Source organism: Passer montanus, unplaced genomic scaffold (assembly GCF_014805655.1).
Source record: "Passer montanus isolate IOZ18808 unplaced genomic scaffold, ASM1480565v1 scaffold96, whole genome shotgun sequence".
NCBI lineage: Eukaryota > Metazoa > Chordata > Aves > Passeriformes > Passeridae > Passer > Passer montanus.
Window position 1 is genome coordinate 1,728,096 of NW_024375034.1, and position 17,458 is coordinate 1,745,553.

General features: G+C 40.3%; 1 protein-coding gene across 4 annotated transcripts in view; it reads left to right on the forward strand.

The window, feature by feature from the left end:
- The window catches only part of CTNNA3 (catenin alpha 3), a 407,897-nt gene that overhangs the window by 343,019 nt on the left and 47,420 nt on the right, over nt 1-17,458 (forward strand). For all 4 annotated transcript variants that reach the window (XR_005626215.1, XM_039696239.1, XM_039696238.1 and 1 more), the window contains 2 exons: nt 4,885-4,977; nt 12,283-12,464. Coding sequence is in view for 3 of the 4 variants with exons in the window: in XM_039696239.1 (XP_039552173.1) it covers nt 4,885-4,977; nt 12,283-12,464 (275 nt within the window). In the remaining variant the exon portion in view is untranslated. The remainder of the gene's footprint in view (nt 1-4,884; nt 4,978-12,282; nt 12,465-17,458) is intronic.

A 17,458-nucleotide genomic window follows, 5' to 3' on the forward strand; every position in this document is an offset into this window, starting at 1 on the left:
AAGGCTCTTACTCAGCTAGTCAGAAAAAATAAACAATGCTTGTAGTTTCTTGTTCTCTTTCTAGTGCATCAAAACTCTTGCTCTGGCAGTGTGTCATCTGGCAGAATTAAGTGTGAGATAATAGTCGTGTTGTGACTAATACACAAAAATATCACTCAGTAGCTAAATAATTGCAGAGCATGATATTTTTTCATTTGTGACATGTGTGCTGTGGTTTGTTACACTGAGTGACGTGCAGCCTAACAGGATGAGATGTTCAAAATCTGGGCTTTAGGCAAATGTCCACAGTAGAGCAGATAATCTCTACAAACCATTGTGTGCTCACTGAAGGACATAATAGACAAACTCTCATCCTCCTGGAGTGCAGGCAAGCATTTCTGCTGCTGCTGTGGGATTTACATAGCACAAATAACTGCATTTGCAGTAGTAAAATAAAGACATCACTTATCAGCTTAGCTCCTGTTAAGGTGTTAATCTGCTCTGCATTTTAGTATTGATCTGTGAAAAAGAATGACTGATGGGGCTGTCGAAACCAAGATGAGATAAAGCATAAGAGCATATAATGACAGTGTGAAGGTCAGCATTTAATTGAATGTTAGATAAGAGGAAATAGCTTCCTTTCACACCATGTTTGTCCATTTATGTTGTGTATCTTGAGATTTTAGACCTGGCTCTGCATTATGTTCTAGCAGCTGAAACCCTTTATTGGCAGGATTGACAGTTCCATGGGCTGTGTGTGACCTTTACAAGCAAATGATATAGATAAAGTTCTTTGGATAATCACTTTTGAGGAGGGAGGGACTCAAAAAACTTTGTATTGGAGAAGATGCTGTGAAACTTAGTCAAACAAATTGTTCCACAAAGCTTGGATTAAAAATCAGAGAAATCAAAAAGCCCATTTGCAACCAGTTTAGAAAAACTGGCAGAGATCTAAAGAGTAGGGCCAGACCTTGGTTTTATTAATTATTCTCTTTAAAATCCTTGTAGAAAAGCAAATTAAAAGGTTTGTCATCAGAGAGTGGTTTTCATTTCCTAGATGAAAAGGTAATTCATATCCTGAAATCACCTGGGTGCAATAGTAATGACTTGCTGTTGTGGCTTGGAGTTGAGTACCAGCAAGGTATCAAATCCATCAATATTAGACTTTGATATAAACATGACTTTAAGTCCTCAGCCCGAGTCTTCAGTAGCAAACCCACTGAGAATGCAGATTTATTACGATCATTGAAATGTGAGAAGGGGTACATGCTACTTGTGTAGCTTGTCAGCCACAGTAATGGAATTACAGCCTAGAATGGATGTGTAGGAATGTACTTGAATGTGGTTTTGTCAGGATCAGCAAAGGACATTTTTCCTTTTCACAAAGGACCAGCATCTCTTGCAGCCCTGGGCCAGGTGTCCTGCCCGCCCTTGTGTCTCGTTTACTGTGAGCTGCTCCATCACCTTGTTTGTAGTGTAGGCTGCTCAGACTTCATCTTGGAATGAATTTCTCCCTTTCTCCAGCACTTCCAGGGCAGACTATTTAAGAGTTCTGCTCCTGTGGCTGCTGGAAACCTAATTTTTCTCTGTTCAAATTTGTTTCTAAACTCCATTTACTACTGTGTTACACATGAGTCTGTAGGTTGTTGCTGACTGGAGTCTTGTGCTTCATTTTACCCTTCAGCATTCTTCCATACATTTACTGGAAATTCCATGCTTTGTATGTCTCACAGTGAATTTACCATTTAAGTCTTGTATTCATTGCGTCACTGAGTACAGTACTCAAACCTCTCCCTCTTCTGCCACTTGCAGTTGATAAGATGCCTTTTAGGAGTCCTAAACAATACTCAGCTTCCTTCCATGCTTCTCACTCCAGTCCTCCAGCTGTGCTGTTCTCGCTGTGCACAATTTCTGTGCATTGATGCAAGCACACTATTTTGTGTTGCAAGCCTTCATGTTCATACCAGTTTAACCATGCAGTTGTCAGACATTCCTTTTGAATAGCCACGTGTTGGCACATGGAATGTTCATACAAGCAGATACAGGTGTGTCTCAGGTATTTAGTAAATAATGGATCATGACAGCAACATGAAAAAATCACAAATTTTGCTTTGAATTGTATAAAAGCTTCGAAGGAGCTTTTATTGTTCTCATTATTACAGTGGGGAGTTTTTTCAGTTTTTGATGTGTCTAAAAATGACAATAGTTTGTGGTTTGTGATTTAAGGTTTGATAAATCAACAGTTTCCCTCTGCTTGAAATATCTTTAGCCTTTAATAACTGGATAGGTTTGTTTTGTTTTTCTGAATTCTGTGGTACCAACAATCCCCAAGACATGGCAGATGTGGGCTTTGGAGAGAATGATTTGGGAAGCACTCTCTGGCTGGGAGAGAGAGTTTTCTTCAGGAAACTCCTCATCCCAGCCACAAACAGGTTTTACTGACAGGAAAAGAGCATAGACAATTTAAAGAACCAGAAAAGATTTCTGACAGCATTTAGCCCACGAGGGGTTTGTGTGAGCAGCACTTAGACCCTGAGTCAATGTTCTGTGTATGATAAAGAATTGGAGAGGGAATCCCTGTGCCAGTGCAGCTGGAAGGAGATCTCTGCTCTATGATTTGCAGTTTGTAAAGTGGCAGATCAGATTAATACAGTGATGATTTCATCTTTGGAAAGCTTACCTGAGACTGCCATTGAGAGGTGCCTTTTCCTACTGTCCTTTTTCTGACCTCTTTGCTAATGAGGCTGGTAATATTTCCATAGCTTGACTTCACAGAAAAACAGTGTCAGTGGAATTCTACAAAATTCTCTTGATGGCCCTAAAATAACCATTTTGTCAATATATACAGCTTGTAATGTGGTAACAATGGCATAAACTCTTAAACACATTAACTAAAATTCACCTATGTATAATGTGGCTGTCTTAAAGTTATTAACCATTCTGCCCTGTCACAACATTTTGAATTCCATATTTTATAGAAGAAAGAAACTTCTTTCTTCTATTGGAAGTGTGGGATTCTCAAGTCCCTGTTCACTCAGGAATAAATGGTGCTCTGCTGCCATGAATCCAGCTTTATGATCATTGGGGGGAAAATTCCAAACTAGTTTTATTGAAACCCAAGATTAGCAATGTGGTGTTAAAAATTGTAATTGTAACCCAAGTATAATTTAAATTTAAAAGGAATTATTTTTTCTGTAAACTTAATCAAGGCTCTTTCCTGCCTGTGTCAGTGTAATCCTGAGAAGCTGAAGTTACTCTGTTTTAATGTCCTTTGTTATTGGTCCTCCAATTAGAGCATCCCTAAGTGTTTCAATGAAAGGGAGTTTGTGATAGTTTTTTTTATTGTAAGGATATCCACCACCACCAAAATTTCATTTTGCTTTCATACTGCAGCTTTTTCCAACTTTTGTGTGGTAACAGCCTTTGGCTATTGTGGAATTCTTACTAGGTCTAATTCCAGCATTAAAACTAAGACTTCATAACAGTGTTAGTCTTTGCCTGAAAATAAGATGTTCCTTTCCACACTTCAGCAGTGTAGCTTTATGCTTATCTTTGTCCCAGAAATTGATTGCCTGTTTTCTTGATGAAGTTTAGGTGTATTTGTCACCCCCAGCATTCTATTTCTGCCAACTTGTGCACCAACACTGAGTTATTTCTTGCAGTGTTATCTCACAGAAATGATGATTTTCTTCAGTGAGTGAAATTGTCTGTGTGCTGCTGAAGCAATGGAGTGCAATTTGAGCCTTGTTTCAAGGCTGCTGTTGAGCTCTGTGGTTTATGTACCACCCTCTGACCACAGAGGTTCTTTCCCAAAGGACACAAATGCACGCAGGTGGATTTATTCAGGCTAATGCAGTGCCATTACAGTGCTATGGACCCAGAAATAAAATGACAGAACCCTGCAGTGTCTCTCTTAACAGATCTTCTTTGTATATGCCTTGACGGTAAAAACATGAAGGTGAGAATATACAGCAATTCTGGATTAAAAACATTATATTTGACTTGATTGAAAATTGGGTAAAAGTAATGGCTGGGTTTCTTTCTGCTTGTCTTTTTCTAAGGTTATCTGATAGTCCTGGTCTTGTCATGTTTCTCTTGGAATGTCAGGCTTTTGGGGGACTCAGAACATCAGGATTTCCCTCTAATTGGAACTCTAGATGTCAAGGTGGTGGTAGATCTGTCATGAGCTTTGTAGAGCTTGGTTCTGTATATATTTGCTTTTTATTTTTGTGAATTTACTTGACAAAGGAAAGTTTCTTGAGTGCCCTATTGCATTGGCAGAACCAATAGTATTTTTTAAGGGGTTTGTAATCCCAAAAACCTTCTATGCTTCTTTGTGCAATGTTTTGCTGATAGAAGTTTTAATGTTTTATTTAGTGTCCTTTGTAGTCATGTTCAGTGTGGGGTTTTTGCTATGTTATTTATTATAAAATTCAGAACTTCTGCATGAAACCCCTTTTCTTTTAATACTATTTGGGAAGAGGGAAGCAGTAAATAAATCTGAAGATCTGGATTATATAGAAAATTTCTTCTTGTAAGTGAAACAATCATAGAATCAACTGGCAGTTCGTGTGACTAGAAGGAACAGACAGAGACAGATAAAATAATGCCATGTATAAAAATAGCAAATTAAGGACACTTATTTTTTCTGGTTGTGCAGGAACTTGTGGTGCTTAGTGGAACTGGTAAGTGACACATTCGCAATCCATTCTCGTCATGTAAAGGTTTCTTGTTAGACACCTTTGCTGGCAGTACCAACACCAATTTAAACACAGTTTAGTAATGGCTTCAACGGGGCTGCTTGGTGCTTGTCAGCCCTTACCTCAGACCAAACGGGAAATGTTTGCCAAGAGCGCCCGAGCTGCCCGGTGTGGCAGACATTAACCCTTTCCTGCCTTTCCCCAGACGCCCGAGGAGCTGGAGGACGTGTCCGACCTGGAGGAGGAGCAGGACGCCCGCAGCCGCACCAGCGTGCAGACCGAGGGCCGGACTGACCGGGTATGCGGGAGCCCAGCCGGGAGACGCTGCTGTGCTCTCTGCCTCTAATCCCTTCACCGCTGGACTGCGCTTGCTGGCAAAACACAGGGAGTAGTTTGTAGATACTTGGTGTCAAAGTGTAATAAGATCCACTAAAGCTTTCAAAGATCACGTTTTCATGCACGGTCTTTTGCTTCTCAGCTAAACCAGAGTACTTCTTAGAGGGAATGCTTCTCTTCGAAAAGAAAACTATAAATAACACACACTTGAGAGGGCACAAAGCAAGCAGTAGATGCTGAAGACTGGCAGGTGGGGAGCTGGCTGTCAGCAATCGGAGGCACAGACTGGTGCTGTGGGGAGATGTCTCTGGGATGTGCTTCTTCTTGTGAGGTGGAAGGGACTGTTACACACAGGCTGTTGTTAATGCAGCTAAAACCCCCCAGTACCTCAACATTATAGTATGGGCACTTCTGCTTTTCCCCCATTTCTCCCTAAAATAATACAGCTTCTGTAAGTGTTCTTTTTTGTGGCATCTAGATAGAGGCCATGGCTTAAAGCCTGGTTCCATAGTTTAGAAAAAATTTTCTTAGATTTCAGGTCCTGCTATTGGGGCCATAAATGGCACATCACCCCCCGAAAGCAGCAGAAAATTATAGCTTTGACTAAATTATATACATATGCACTCAGGCTGGAGTACCATATTGACAGACACTTTTTTTTTTTTTAAAAAAAAATATGTCTTAACAAATCTATTTGCTGCTGCAGCAGCAGCAAACAAGAAGAGTGATTTTAGGCCTCTTTGTTTGGAGTGCTCTTTGATATTGATATTTTAAGATGTATATCCAGAAGCTGTTTAGCAATATGAGGGATCTGTGTAGGGAAGATAGATGTTAAGCTTTGGGCAGTGTGTGGTTTTGTGTGGTGCAGCAGCTTTGTGTCCTGTTGCTTGCAGTGTTGGCACTAGGAATGACTGTGTTCCAGAAGTCCTTTGGCAAGATTGCAGAGCAGACTTTTTTCCTCCTTGAGTTCTTTCTCTTGGGCATTTCAGCTATAATAATTCAGTTTTATTTATACATATCTGGCTCCATATTCATTCTGTATAGGAGCACTCTTGATTCCTCTTGCTTTGTCAAGAGTGTTGTAATTTCTTCCATGTCACATCTCTCACTGCTCCAGTGGGGAGCTGGTGCCTTTTTTCTCTGTTTTTATCACAACATATAAAACCAGATGTGATGTGTGTATGCCACTTGTAACAAAGGCTACATCTTAACTAGCAGATCTTGTTTCCCTTATGCATGAAAAAGTAATGTATTATTAATCACACCTTCAAACTCTATCTCCATAAGGAGAGAGAGAGAGCAGAGATTAGTGGTGAGATAGTAGGACTGAGATTTGACCTTGTATTTATCTTCCTCACTCATCTTGAAAATGTTACTTCATTGATCTCTCCCTCAGATAATTTCCTATTTCTGAGATGAATGTAATAGTGCCTGTGGCACCATCCCCTGCTGGGGGATACAGGTCAACTTGGGCAGTGTGCTGTGAGATCTCTGGGTACTTAAACTGGATAAAAATACTGATGATTATTTGTAGGGTGATGTTACATCCTTGAAGAAAAGGCTTCTTAGGATCAAACCCTTAGCTACTATAGAAACAGGTACTGCTCATGGATTCAAGGAGTAACGCAGTTTTTCCCAGCTGAAAGTTAGCTCTTCCTCTGGTGGTTGTATGTAATTTGTGTAGTCAGCTCTGGGAGCTTATCACAGACTTATTTATGCTGTCATGAGCAGTGTAATTCCTCTGAGGGAGGTAGTGGCTTGTTACTGTGGGGTTCTGTGTTGAAAGGAGGGGTGAGTAAGGTTTTGCCCAGTTAATTTCAACTTACAGGACAATGTACATGTTAATGATCGGGAAAAATTACTTTAAGTCTTTAAAGTTACTGAATTAGTGATGAGAACAGCTTAGCTTAATTTCAGAGTTGCTGCTGCAGGTTAAGGTGATCATATTGAGGAAGAGGCAAAATGTTTTACCTCACAACTTAATCCGCTTAGGGGTGGCAAGAGCAGAACTCTTTCAGGCAGCCACACATGCACATTTTTTTCCTCAGAGTTCTGCAGACAGTTCTGTGAATGCATGGGCAAAAATGTCTGAGATTGGGATAATTTTTTATACAGTTTTGTTGCACACTGTGTTTGTGCAACAATTCTGGGCTGAAAAAGAATTGATTCAGTGTGTTCTGTGAATGTAAGAATCCAGGCTAAGTTATTTCATTATTGTCTTTGTATTGTATTTTAAATACAGTGATTAATTATATAGCTGTAAAAATCTACTAAACTCAAAGAGGAAAGCCTGGATAAAAGAGCAAAGACCAAGAAGAGCTGTTGATACTTGCATAAAAAGTAGTTAGAAGGGAAGCTAGGTTTATCATCAGGTTAATTAGCAATTTTTATTCAAGTGGTAAATACTGTACATCCAAGTTCCTACATTAAATGAAATGCTGATGTACATTAACAGGAAGCGCATGCTATTTTGTTAATAAAAAAGCCAATTTTGGAATATTTAAAAAATTTTTATCAAAGCCCTACACAAGCGTGAAATACTGGTAAGAATTGAAGCATAATGAAAATAACTACTGTAATTTTGAGTAGGTTCTATGAATAGTAATTTTGACACTTGATACATAGCAAAAGATTCCCTGTCAGGAATCATGATCTATGAAAAGCATTTAATTTTCTTGCCAATTTTTAACGCAATTTCTGTAAAGAGATTAAGTTACTGAAATACTCAAGGTTGTAGCAGTATACTATATACTTCTACAAAGTAGAGCAGGAAAGAGCCTCAAGAACTTGGCTAATCCAGCCATTTGGCCCAGGGCGGAATAAATACAGTTCTTGACACACACATATATATGAACAATTCTATTGCTCTCTCTACTTAGCTCATTACTGGAATTGATGGTTTATTGGAAAGTTTTTGTTCTTATACCTTATATTGCAATTAACACATTAGCACTCATCTGGAATGGACACAGAGAGTGAGGTTCCTTTCTGTATGTTTTTTTTTAATGTACTTATGCATCCTTTTTCTATGGCCTCTTTTGGAGACTCCAAGTTGAATAACTCCAGTAACCTTGATTTACTCTTCAGGGTGGAGATTCCTGTATGTTCTTTTAGTCTGTCTCCTCTGGGTGCTCTGCAACTGGTTAATGAATTCTTGAATTTTGTGTCCAGACTATTTATATTGCAAAATGTGTGAAGCCACCTGTGATCTCAGCAGCACAAGTGAGAGGTTTGCACTGTTTCCTGCTGCGTGGATAGTTCACAAGAAGCTTTGTATGAGGTCTGCCTTTCTGCCATGAGCACAGCCTTTTATCAACCACAAATTCCCACCCACACAGCTGCCCGTGGCTGGTTCTGTCTCAGCTCCGTGTGTGTGCTGGTGATTTTTCTTAGGGACAAACCCTGTTGTTGTCTCAGCTGCGCTACCCCCTGTGATGTTTCCAGATCAGTTCTCAAGGTCACTTTGAGTTGTAAACCAGGCCTTGTCCACTGCAAGTGTGTGGTGTGGACTCTTGGTTCTGTGGAAACACTGACTAATGCAGCTCCCTTCACAACCTTTCCTGATGGATCCCTTGGCTCGGTGTGTGTTCTTGATAAGTGCTCTGCAAGCATTTTTCTAACCAATATTACATCCACCCACTGGAGATTACATCTTGACCTTCTCCAGGTTATTTGTAAGGATGACATGAGAGCCAGTGGCAAAGCTCTGGTGAAGCCCAGACTTAGGGCATAATGCTTTTTGATCTATAGGCCTATGGCCCTGGGACAAAGAGAAATTACATTTAATATGCCATACTTGCATCATCTAAGCCAACCTTCTTAGTGAAGGCTGATGCAAAAATGGCATTAAACACTTTGTCTGCTATCTCCCAATACTTTCACCTCTTCATCCGCTTTATCCAATTATACTGCATCTAAAAATACAGCAGAACTGTCATGGCAGAACAAATGAGGCACTCTCTGAACTTGTTTAAGGAATGCTGCACTTCAGCAGGCTTGCTGTAATCCTTGAAACAGGGAGAAACGCAGCTGGTGACAGCAGGAGTAAAGTATTGAAAGAAACACAGCTTCTCCCCTCTGTCAGCATCACACACCCACACAGCTCATCTCTGGGGGCATGTATTCACTTAACTGTCAATGCTGGATATCCAACACACCTGTCACCTCTTCATCCAAACTCACAAAGTGATTCCCTCAATAGGAAAAGTAGCAGTAGAAGGTGTAGTGGACATGTCTTACTCATTCTGACAGTCCCTTTGTCTCAGTGGTGTCTCCATGACTTCACTTATGAACACACTGGCACTCAAACAGAGTCTGACTTGGGAATGGTTGGCTTGGAATGGACCTCAGAGGTCACCTCGTTCCACAGCAGGGATGCCACTCCCCTGCTCAGGGCTCAGCTCACATGTGTATTTTATGACAGGGATCTGCAAAGTTTGTTCAAGAAAAAGACATGTAAAAGTCATGATCAGAACAGTTGTGAAACAGCATGATTGAAATATATTGCTGTACTTGAGTGATCTGCAGGGGTCCTGTTCTTTTTCACCAAATGTTCAACTGACTGCAGCAGGAGAGCAGGAACAGACCAGAGGGCTGCTTCTGGCTGCTGAGGCTCTGGTGGAATGAAAGCCTCATCTCTCAAGACAAAGTAGGGACACAAATCTGTTTTTCTGGGATCTCCGACATTTTCTTATAACTACAGTATATGAAGAGCAGGTTATTTTGTGTTCTTGCATGTAAAGGCTCTGAGAAGTTTTTCACGTGCTCATTTAGGAAACTGGGGTTTTTTTCCTTGCAGCCTACAAAATTGCAGAAAAACAGTGTTTTCCTCTTTTCTTCTCTGTAGTTACATGACATATTGCAGCCTACAAAGCTGGAAGAGTTAAATAATTTGCAAGATTCCTTGATTTTGTTTGAATGTGTGTGTTGTGCTGCTTTCTGTTGCCTTTCTTTCCTTTCTGGTCCCTGGAAGTGGTGAGAATGATGCTGGTGTGGATCTGGCCAGTCACGTGGTGTTAGGGGTCAGGAAAGAAAGAACGTATGTCAATCTGAGATTTTAAGAGCATGATCAAAGTTTATGTGAAAGTCAAATCCTTGGAGAGCAGCCCGAGACGAAGGTAGGCAAAAGGCCAGTTCTTAGGGTTGGGATGTCATTGGCCAGCAGCGTAGCAGGGAGAGAAGAGTCAAAGTCATCACCACTTAGTTACTCCCCACGTGTCCTTACACAGCCTTAAAATTTCAGTTTCACTGGTGGAGAAATGACTGAAACATGGAAGTGTAATGAAAGGAAACACCAGTCTCACAGGGTCAGTCAGGCTGCAGATGGGACAGCTCAATAACACAAACTCCAGTGTTGGAGACTCCAGCCTTCAAAAAAGTTAAGTCAGGGAAATCTAAGAAAAAATTCATACCTTTTTAATAATAGAAGGAAAGAAATATCACAGATATAACTTCTCCTCTCACCTAGTCCTAACTCTGTTATCTGCTACTGTAATAATAACATTTTGTCTTAGAAGTAGTGAAAAAATAATTTTCTCTTGCTTGACAGAAGAAACCTGCAGTCATGTAATAGTCATTCAATTTAGATCTTTATTTCACAATTATTGTTATGTTGCTTATTTTGATACAAAGTTAAATCTATGCTTAAAAGGCTCTGTATACACTTTTTTTAAAATTTGACATGGTTTTAAAGCAGTATGAGGGAAAGGAAAGAAAAGACAAAGTCAGAATTGTAATTTCCTTTGCCCTTTGTTCCAGTGGATAATGTCTCTTCCACCTGAAGCTCATTATTGTTGGCAGATAGCAAGATGCTGCATGTCACAGTTCCCTCATTAAAATGTCATATTTCTTGTGGTTTTGAGATCCAGGCCTGTGATCTTGAGCTCAAAACAGTGTTGGAGCTGGGGGCTAGGAAATACCACACACATCCACCCATCAGCAAACATGTATGAGATCATAGAAGTTCTCTTCCTTCTGTAGGCCATTTCGGAGTTTTTTAACAACCTGGGAGAAGTAGCCTCCAAATAGTTGTGCTTTCTAATTTAGTGACTGTAGGGTAATTCTGACCACTGTCAGATGATTCCTTCCACCCTTAACCATTCTGTGATTCTGTGTGTGACTGCAATTACAGGTACATGCTGGGAAACCTGTAATTTTCAATAATTTGTCTAAGTGAGGAAGCTAACCCTGTGACAGTGATTCTAGCATAAATAAAATCTCTGAAAACACATGCCTTGAAAAACATACACATTATGTATGGAACTGATTGCCCATTTTATTAATTAGAAGCAATTCAGCCATGGCCTTAACTTTCCATTTTACTGATGGTAGACAATATTTTCTAAACAAGAATAATAATAAAAGCACAAAATATTTATTGTGTAATTATAGAGTAATGACAGTGTGTTAATAATTGCTGTGTGTAGTTGTGAGTTCCTGGTAGCCTGAAGGGAAGGTGTGAGATAACCAGCAGGGCAACAGAGCCAGCAGGACCAGCGTGGCTCATCTCTTCTGGGGTAGGAGGTGTGATGAAGGGCCAGGATGTCCATGTGGCCATGTAATATCCTAGCCCCTGGCTGCTCCCTGGCCTGTTTCTGACACAGGAGGGGTGTCTGACCCATGACTGCAGCAGGCTGCTCATCTTACTGATAACGAGCATTAAGCAAAAACATTTTTCTGACCATGCTAAATTTTTAAGGGCTTTTGGTAATCTTATTCACATCCTGATTTCTGTCACCTATTTGTCTTCTGCAAAGAAAGAAGATGCATATTTGAACAATTAAATCTTTTTCAGTTCCTAGAATGACAATATAGAACTCTCTCAGAAGAGAGAAGAAGCATACTTGAGTGTTTGAGGACAATTAACCATTTTCATTGATTATTTTGTACTTGAATTAATACTGTTTTTGTAACTTTTACATGTATCATACTTAAAACTACTTAAGCTCCTTAGCCCTAGGAAATGGGAAAATTTTTCAGTCATATTTCATAAAAGCTGTTTAGAAGAGTTTAATAATCTCTCTCTTGCTATGTTAAAATGAATGATTTCAGGAATCATTCCACCACTATCCTTATTACACTGAGATTATTTATTTGGCCAAACCCAGTGGCAACATATAAATTTTGAAATTTAGAAGTGCTCAAACTCAAACAGTTGGCTCAGGCCATAGTGTGTTTAAACTTTGTATTTATTAATGTGCAGTGGTTTTGTTTAAAAAATGAAATACTCTGAAATAGATGTTTTACAAATCAAATTATTCTGTTTTAGGCCAAGATGACTCAATTGCCAGAAGCTGAAAAGGAAAAGATAGCTGAGCAAGTGGCTGACTTCAAAAAAGTTAAGAGTAAGCTTGATGCAGAGATTGAAATCTGGGATGATACCAGCAATGACATAATTGTTCTCGCCAAGAGGATGTGTGTGATTATGATGGAGATGACTGACTTCACAAGGTAATTACGTAAAAAAAGGGTTCTTGGTTATTTAGAAATGCTGGAGGCCATTGTCACACTGTTAGACAGCAAACATGGACTTTAATGTCAGCTCACAGCATCTCTGCAAAGTTGAGTGGCTCAGCTAAAGCAACACATCAGGTAGGAGCTCTGAAGTGTTGGGGGTTTTAATGTTTTGAACTATGGTAATCCCTATTTTTTTGCCTTTGTCTTCTCTTATTAATCTGTTGGTAGGGTGTTTGCACATGTTTTAGCACTCTATTTCTGCTCTCAGTGAAAGGGAAAAAGTAACAAAATAATCTTGATTTTTAAGCTGTAGATTTCTCATCTGTTGTTCTGTCTACTTGTATCAGAGCATGCTGTCAAGCATGAAACACTCTGTACAGAGCCCATGTGTGACAGTACACATTCAGACTCATACATATTTTATAACCCATTATTGCTGTTGCTTTCATGAGAACTTGTGCTGCTAGATGTAGTTTAAAGAATGAAGAGTACCAGAGCAGATAGCTCTCAAAGCTGGTATTTCTGCTGCCATTGTGTGTTTGATGATGGCCTTACAACAGGAAACAAGTTTAAGTGCAGGAGCTTTTTCTGCCATGCTCTGAATTAAATGATGTGTAAATCTCATCAAATTGATTATGACAAAGGAAGATATATTGGTGGTGGTGTCTGTACTTCCTTTCCCCCCACCCCGGTCTAGTTAGCAGTAAAATAGTTGCTGACAAGTGAAGCCTTTACACACAGCCACTCTTGCAGGACACTTACTGCCTCATGGAATCAGTTCTTTCATGCAAGAGACAAAGAATATTCTCTTTGTATCTTGGTGGGTGTCAGTGAGCAGGGTTGCATCGAGCTAGAGCAGAGCTGGGCTCTGCTGCAGGCTCTTTCTGGGGAAGGCAGCTGTTGCATTTTATCAGACTGGCACTTTCCAAATCCACCTGCAAGTCAGAGGGGGGTAAAGACCTGCATCTGTTATAAAATTGATTTTAAATATCTCCTTCAGTAAGAAGTTTGGTTTCTTCTTTAATGATGCCAGATGAAGTCTGGTAAAAGGAAGATTTTTATGTCTGAGTAATAGGTGAACTCTCATAGCTCTTCCTCTTATTGTTGCTTATCAAAGGTGGCAGTTGTATGTGCTGAGAAGCACAGCTGGCTCTTCATTTCCTGCTCTGTGGAAATCTGGCAACAGATCACAGAATTGTTTAGGTTGGAAAAGATCCTTGAGGTCATTGAGTCCATTTGTTAACCCAGCACCACCATGTTCATTTGCTAAACCATGTCCCAGAGTGCCACATCCATATGTTTTTGAACTCTTCCAGGGACGGTGATTCCATCACTTCCCCAGACAGCCTCTTTCAATGCTGGACTACCCTTTCAGTAGAGAAATTTTCCTTAATATCTAGCACAAACCTCCCCTTGGTGTAGCTTGAAGCCATTCCTCATCCTGTCACTTACCCCCGGGAGCAGAGCCCTATCCCCCCTGGCTGTCCCCTCCTGTCAGGGACTTGTGCAGAGCCAGAAGATCTCCCCTGAGCCTCCTTTTCTCCAGGGTGAGCCCCCCCAGCTCCCTGCGATGCTCCAGACCCTTCCCCAGTTCCTTTGCCCTTCTCTGGACACCCAGGGCATGAATATTACAGAACACACAGCAAGCACCAGCTCACCTTAGGGTCTGAGCTCACCATTATGTAACTCCCAAGTTCTTGAACATGGAAGAAATAAAAGATCCTGACGTTTTGTATTTGTTACATCAGAAGCTACTCAGATAAATAGTAAATTTGTGTATTTAAGTCACTTGTTTCATAAGCTGATTGCTGTTGTTCTTCTATGGTATTACCTTACATTCATTGCTATTTAATCTCAGTGAATAGTTTTCAAAGTTTTGGGTTTTTTGCTCTGTCTTCTGTATAAGTACATAGCAAGAAATGGCCTGACCTGCTATAAAAGCTTTAATGATATTTTAGTGGAAACACTCTAATTTCTCTCCTGATTGGCTGAAAACATACAAGCAAATCCCAGGGTTGCATTTGGTTTGTTCTGTTTTTCCCTAAGCTTTATGTTTAAATGGAGCAGGATCTTTGTTTTCCATTGCCAAAGCAGACCTACGATTAAAAAGATATTTGCCAATAAACATACCTAAGTCCCTTTTGCTCATATAGGGGAATGTGTATCTAATTCAAGCAGTGCTTTGGATCACAACACTGGAACTTGTAATCCCTGTTGAGAAAGAAGCAAGGAAGGATCTATGGTTTAAGCATAAAGGGAGCTCTGCTATCAAGCTTTGAGAGCAGTTTTGCTGTTTGAGCCCTGTGCACCAGGGGAAAATTCCTTCAGAGAACTGCAGGATGTCTGTGAAGGATTTTCACAGCACTCTGGTGATGCAAAATTTTAAATTAGGGCTCAGGTAAGATCGGGACAGCAGGCAGAGCTGGCTGCTGTGTTGGAGGTGATTCTGTAGATGCACCACAGTGGCTGGGCTGTTCCACAGCCTGTCCTGACAGCATGCAGCCCATGCATTCAGAATTCACAGTGCCTTTTGAAGGCTCTGGGACAATCCCTCTCATTTTTCTGTGGTATAAAGAGTAAATGAGAATTGCTGGGCTTTTACCTCTTACCCATTCTGTAGATTGTTAGATTCCAAATGGGGCCATATGAACACTTTCTTTAAACAAAAGAGTGCAGCTCTCAGCAAACTGTTCAGAAAGTATCTCATATTTGTTCTTGCTACTTGACATTTGTTTCTAAAATGGCATCAGTATTGGAGTTAATATAAGAAATATAGTGAAAATAGCAAAACAAATTAACTAGACTAGAAAAAATAGATCTAGCAAAGTCATCCTGCAAAAGCTGTCCCCCTTCATCCTTGTAGTAAGACTAAATGTAATTCTCTAGTACTTCAAGGATTGCAGCTTGCCTAAACTTTTCTCTCTGTAGTACTCCTGGTTACAACCAAGTGCAGCTGCCTTTTTACAGGTAATATCACCTGGTAAGAGCCAGAGTCTTAATTCACAGCCTTAATTCATCTGGGCTTCTAGTCTGCTTGGGAAAGCAAATAGAGATGGCAGTTCTGTAGTTACGGGACTCAAAGAGACCACGAGACACACAGATGACAAAGAAAGAGGATAGAAAAGGGTTCTATTCCTAGTCGAATTCATCCATGAAAGTCTTTACCATATCTTGCTATTTGATTCACTTTTCCTGGTGCCCCTTCCTACTTCAGAGTTACCTGAGTTCCAGCTATTTCCCATCCAGCAGCCAGATGCTTTTGAAATTCTGTGGAGCTTTTTTGTTGCATCCTGAAATCTGCTGCCTTCCTTGCCTTTTTCTGGCCCTCCTAACTCTCAGATTTGTATCAGGTCCATCCAGCTCCTCTCACCCACGTGGAAATCCCATATCCCAGCTCTCCTGCTCAGTCTTGTTCCTGTCGCCAACTGGTTTGTCAGTGCCACAAAAGGTAATGGTATCTTTATTACTAACCAAGTTACTAGATAACTGTCTTTATTACTGAACCAAGTGTCATTGCAGTCACAGTTCAGCTTGAGATACATGTAGGAATTGCCCCTTTCTCTCCCCTCCCTGCTCATCTCAGGGCATTCACTGCTCAGCACTGTTTCATTAAGCAGTCTGGGATGCCTTTGAGAGTCCATAGCTGCTCAGTGTTTGCATCATAAGCCTTAGATGAGAACAAACAACTTCTGCTTTAAATTATTTCATCAAAAATCACTTAAAGATTGAAGGTTGTAAAAGTTTTGCTAACAGAGGTGCTTTCCAGCTGAGTTATCAGAAAGGACAGTTATTTTGGAGACAGTGGCTTTGGGCAAAGAAGGTGAACCTCTCCTTTGGGTTCTGTGTTAAGAGCAGCTTCTGCTTGTGTTACTTATGTAAAGATGTTCTGTAAGGTAAATTTGTTTCCTGAGCGAGAGCAGTTCAGCTGTGTGTGCATGCTTGCATGTGTTTTATCATCCATGCCTTGTTGAGCAGAGCTAGCAGGATCTCTTGTTCCAGCAGGGCAGGCTAAGCAGGAACATTCTGCTGTTAAAACGAGCAGCAGAATTGCATTAACTGCAGTGACGCCAGACCAGTGAAAGGGTTTGCAGTGCTCAAGGATCCTGACTGTCCTGCCAGGGCTGTGTGCAATGGCTTCGGGCAGGTGTTGCTCTCAAATAAACATGGGCTCTCAGCTTTCTGATGGATCCTTGAGGGGTGTCAAGCTAAACCATGTAGCACAATCAGCTGATACTGCTCCTTCTGCCGGAATGTCGCAGAGCTTCTAATATTTACATGAATAAATCTGGATTTTGAAGGCAGAAATCCAGTATATGTGTCCTCCTGTCCATCCCAAAAGCTTGTGCCTGAGTCAGAATTTCCTTTACACTACTTTGTGTCTTTATTAATGATACTTGCATAGAATGTGATATTTCATATGATACTTTTGTGGATGCCTCTGCCACTTTTATAGTAGAAATACTTTCAGCTGATTCTTAAATCAGTACATCAGCAAGTATTTAATCTGATTTGGCAGTTGCTAGTCAATATAGTTCTAATAGTTAGTACTAAATATTCATCCTTCAATAGTTACATTTCTAAAAAAAATTACAAAATCCAAATGTGTTACTTATTTTATACAACCCTTATTACAAAGGGAAAATCACCTGGTGGATTGAAGTCTTAGAAGCAAAAAAGAAACATTTAAAGAAATTAAAATAATTTGACAGTTTGGCTCTGTGACAGTGTTACTCCAAGTATTTATATATCCAATTTGTCTGCAAGCTAAGTGGATTAATTTTTCTTATAGTAGACACAATTACCATCAATATTAGTATTATTAAGCAAACACAGTAGCCCATGAATGCAGTCTGATTTAGATCCTTCTGCTAGGGATTAAGCAGTTGGAATTCCCTCAGTGCCACAGGTTCCCATGGTGGCAGCGTGCAGCTGCAGAGGGTGCTGGAGCAGAGGCACAGCCTTCACATGGCTGCTCTTTGCAGGTTAAC